The sequence below is a fragment of the Borostomias antarcticus genome, assembly GCF_949987555.1.
Source record: "Borostomias antarcticus genome assembly, chromosome: 5".
Classification (NCBI taxonomy): domain Eukaryota; kingdom Metazoa; phylum Chordata; class Actinopteri; order Stomiiformes; family Stomiidae; genus Borostomias; species Borostomias antarcticus.
This window is the reverse complement of record NC_140238.1, coordinates 22,409,444-22,414,212: the sequence shown is the minus strand read 5'-3', so window position 1 is coordinate 22,414,212 and position 4,769 is coordinate 22,409,444. Positions and strand designations below refer to the sequence as shown.

Sequence of the window (4,769 nt, the reverse complement as noted above, 5' to 3'; positions counted from 1 at the left end):
CCTGTAGGGAGTTTGAGTGTAACATGGAAGGTGTTACTGCTGACCTGTTACGCTGCAGGGTTTAACCCATCTGTTCAAATAAATGCCTTATGTAACTACATCCCACACAGGAAGTGTTTACTGAACAGCTAATTGACTTATTTTGAGGATGTAGGACATATTGACTTTGCCAAGATAGCGAGGTCACCGTATATACTTTGATCTTAAGGATGAATGAGGATATCTTGACTTGATAATCATGTAGGATAAACCTGGACTCATCCGCTACACCAGAAGAGCAATGAAAAGATGTACAAGTGGAATATTTTTAAGCTTTTTAATACAAACTTAATAAACTATCAGTCCCTCTTAACATGTAAGACACTGACTCCAAATACTTTGTTATACCGTTTGTTTTTATCAAGTATTGCACAATGTAGGTACAAAATTAATATACGATTACATTTTGTCCATAATATAGCAAAATTCTTTTAAACTCTTAACAGAAAATACAACTCTTATGTTTTTCAAAAAGCAAATATTCTTTAAATCCCACCACTACGGAATATTCTGTACACAAGCTTTAGAATAGTCAATGTTTTTTTTAAAGATGGATTCATTTTACAATTTCAATAAAAAAAGAAATAACATAAAGTTGCTGCAGCCATCACGGATCACTGGAGTAGTAAAAAGATATAAATGCAATACCATGTCGTAGAAACAATATATACTCTGATATTTTACAAACTCTGTACTAAATTAAATTATACAATTAGAAAAAAGACCAGGAAATCCCACTTATTTATGCCAATTCCTTGGAAAATTGGCGTTGTCCAGTTATGTCTTAAATACTGAAAGAGGCCATGACTTGTATTGTTTTTTTTCTTCTTTTTTAATATCTTAAAACAGTCACGTAAAAAATAAATTTTGTGCTTGGTTGGCAAAAGAAATGACAATGATGCGTGTCGAAGTTTAGGTAACCAAGCTTGGACATCTCGTACTACAAGCTTCATCGTAAAAAAAATAGGATCTAACTCAAGGGGGCGGAGTTAATCACCCTCGGGCTCATGCGCTTGGACTCGTTCCACAGGTCTCACGACAAGTCACTTTTACTTTTTTTCCTTGAAATTCATGGTTTCTCTTTTTTTCTCAATTTTCCAAATGTGCATTTGTGTTTCATTTTTGCCCCCGTCACATCTCTGGTCGTGTCGTCGTAGTAGTAGTAGCATCTTTGTGTACTAGTTGGCCATGACTGGCTGGAATTGCTGGTTAGAATACTGCATGTTGTTCAAGCTGAAATTCAAGCCGTCCATGAGGGACTTGTCGTTGAGGCCCCCGTAGGCAGCGAACACATCGAAGGCGTTGCTGTACTGCAGCGGGCTGAGGCCGAGTGCACCGTCCCCGGGGAAGAGGCCGCTCGGGCTCCCCTGCCCCTGGAGGCTGGGGAACACAAACTCCTTGGCGTTGGGGGAGAGGGCGGAGGCCTTCTGGTGCTGCTGCGGCTGCGCGCCCAGGCCCAGCCCGTACAGAGAGTGCATGGAGGTGGAGATGGCTTTCTGCTTCAGGAGGGTGTTGACGTTCAGGCCCAGGTTGGTGGGGGAGGCGCGCGCCACCTTGTTGCCGTTGGCGCCGTTGTTGTTGCCGCCGCTGCCGTTGTTGTTGTTGTTGCGGCCGCTGCTCTTCATCTTGGTGGAGCCGAACTTGGTGGCGGCGAAGGTGGCGGTGGTGAAGGTCAGGGGCTGCGCAGAGCGGGGCATGAAGGTGGGGCTGACGGCTGCGGAGTGGCCGAAGGGGGGAGAGGGCGAGCTGGACGCCGGGGAGGGCCCCGCCGGCTCGCTGATGGGCATGAAGACCTGCGCCTCCGGGTTGAAGCTGTTCTTGATCTCCTTGTCCAGCTGCTCCAGCCCGCCGCCGCCGCCACCCTCATTGCTGTCATCCACGTACAGCACCTTGACGGGCCCCTTCTCGCCGATCTGGTAGGACACCTCGAAGGGGTCGATCCACACGCTGAGGTCCTGGGGCAGGTTGTTACGGACGTCGTCGATGTCCAGGCCGCTCTCCTTGGCTGCCTTTTCCACCACGGGGTCCACCTTCTCCCCGACGTGGATGCACCTGAATCCCGACCCCTTGTATGGCTTGTCTGGGTACCAGTGTCCCTCGTACTTCTTCTTCAGCTGGCGCTCCAGCTCCTCGCCGAAGATGTTCACCCGCCGGCGTGGCAACTTGTTGTACAGGTAGGAGATGATGAAGTTGAGGGCTACCTGGATTTCGAGCTGCATAGCTGGCTGCTGAAGTGGGCCCGGGTCAGGTGGAGAGAGGGTGTCGCTGGCCTGGGTGGAGTCCGCCCGGGGTGCGTTTGTTTATCCGTGGTGGTCGCGGCAGACGCTGCCTTCCTGGGGGGCTGGACTGCGTGGGGCTGGCGCCGAGCGAAAAGAGAGCTTTGTGACACTGGTTGAAAAAGTGAAAGTGCTGGTTGCAGAGGTGGTTTCCTTCCACAGGTGACTGATCCTTTTTTACTTCCTGAAACAATGGAGAGGAAAAGAGAGAGAGACAGAGAGCTCATTAGCATATCATTCAAGCAGAAATCCAAGATAATGCATGACTTTCCTACGTTAAATGCAATTATTGTTAGTCGCTTTGGATAAAAGCGTCTGCTAAATGACTAATGTAATGTAATGACTAAGACATAACATTCCTGATCAGTAGGCTACAGGTTAAATGTTGCCTCAGCATTTTAAATGGTTGGATATGCTGAATACACAATATTGCACAAAATAGGAACATTTCTTAAATGTCATGCCAGTTCTTAAGATAAGATTCACTATTAAGAGGCCATGTTCTACTTGGCTGGGTGGCCAAGTCTACTCCAGCAGACAGCGTTGGACTGCAACAGACAATGCCCTTTAAAGGTTTACTCTTGACTTTGACTATGTGTGGTGAAAAAGAGGTGACTGCAGCCATTCTAGTACATATGTATATTAAGGATATAATCATTAGGCTATAGGACTATAGAAAGCTGTGCTGTAAAAAAGCATCTAGTCACTTTCACTTTCAGTTAATTGTGTCGCCACGCCAAAATTATAGAGCGAACGATAGCTACAGGTCAAATATGCTAGACTGGAGTCAAAACCGGATTTGCAGATTATCCAAAAGTGGAAAGATATCAGGCAGGCTACATCAATATCTAACTAGGCTACACTTTTTTGGGAAAAGAATACATCACACGAGGTCTGCAAAGGCTCCTAATCCAGAAAACAATATAGCTGAAAATCGTACTGTTTCAGTCGATGAGAAGCAGTGGGACTCGGTCGGGAATCGCGTTACATAATAACTAGATTGCCTTCTACATAGCTGGTCCAGATAGCCTTGACCAGTTTCAGAGTGGGTGTCTGAGCCTGTTGTAGTCTAGTTTAAGAAACGTAATCTGTAACACTAACAAAAATATCAAACACGGGTAATGCCAAGTATGAAAGATCCGTTTGACTAGAAAGCTGTGGGCTATTAACGCTTGTGTTGTCTCTAGAGCATTTAACGTGCATGCAGCATAAGCGTCGATGAGGCGAAGGCTCGAATGAAAATATGTTTAGGCTAGTTAAACAGCCTTATAGCCGTAGGCTACAGGCTAGCTGTTTGGGTCCTACTGTAGCAGTATCCTTCTCCATTATTTTGGACGGGTTACGAGAAATAGCCGTCTAGACTAGTATAAGAACGTTAACGACCGCACATGAACACAACCGATATGGAGTTTTATAGGCTAAATGTTCACAGGGCAATGCTACCTTGAGGTTTGGAACAACTTTGCCGAGGCTCCTTACGGTCCCAACGAAGCTTGATCTATTCATGTGTGCGACGTGGATATGGCAACTGATCATGAGGGACAACGCGATTCAAACACCCCCAGATTCCCCACGCATTCAGGGAAGATAGGCTTTCCTACAATTCTCACCCTTCTACAAGCAGTCATGACTTGCACGGCTTGTTAAGCAGCAAACAGAGAGAGAAACTATAATTTCTTAAAAGGCACGCATAGACAGTTCGCCGTTTGGTGTGGGGGCTACCCCTCCCTTATTCGGCACTGACGCAGCAAATCAGCTGAATTAAAAGGCTGAAAAACGATGTGACACAACAAATTGTGTTGACTGGTGACTAACACAAACCAATTACAATTACGAAATCAGGCAGATACTTACTTTTTCGTACAAAATAAAGATTCTCAGTAGTTTTGAAGTACCGTTAGTTAGGCTAGTGCAAATAGAAAATTGTAGATATAAATAGGCTACTTTCTTCACATATAATATATAATTAACATTTAAAAAAAAAAAAAGTATTCCAGTACGTGTAGATGTCGGAGGATTGTTGTTATTTTTGCTTTTAGTGTCTATTTTTAGTTGTTTTTTTCTTTTCGCGTTTTCCCCTTTCAGCAGGCTTGCAGATGGTCTCCCTCCTACCTGGGAGTTCTTACAACTTCGTCCCCGTCTGCTGTCACGTCCTTGTATTTATAGCCTTCCGCCGCCATGGGCACGCGGTGGGCGGTGATGCGGTTTCAGAGGTCAAAACAATGCGAACGGCCCGTCAGAGCCTGTGACTGGTCAGAACGAGCCACCCAGCCCTCCGTAAGCGACTCAACTCGTCGGCTTATTGGCTACTCTCTTCTGTCAATGCGTGGCATATGACTCCACGGGAGACGCCCATAACACGAACGTTTTGCGTCATATCTAGGCATAGGTGCGCTCTGACAGCCGAGACCAAAATAATTTCATTTTAGATAGCCTACTGGCTCATGATAACCT

The 4,769-nt window shown here is 45.8% G+C and overlaps 1 protein-coding gene across 1 annotated transcript; it reads right to left on the bottom strand.

Moving 5' to 3' along the window:
- Positions 1-302: 302 nt before the first annotated feature.
- Positions 303-4,433, bottom strand: tob1a (transducer of ERBB2, 1a). The gene is made up of 2 exons (XM_084438231.1): positions 4,170-4,433; positions 303-2,499 (listed from the first exon to the last, which is right to left on the bottom strand). The coding sequence occupies exon 2, from the start codon at positions 2,256-2,258 to the stop codon at positions 1,218-1,220; it is 1,041 nt and encodes a 346-aa protein (XP_084294357.1). The 5' UTR covers positions 2,259-2,499; positions 4,170-4,433; the 3' UTR covers positions 303-1,217.
- Between the last annotated feature and the right edge of the window lie 336 nt (positions 4,434-4,769).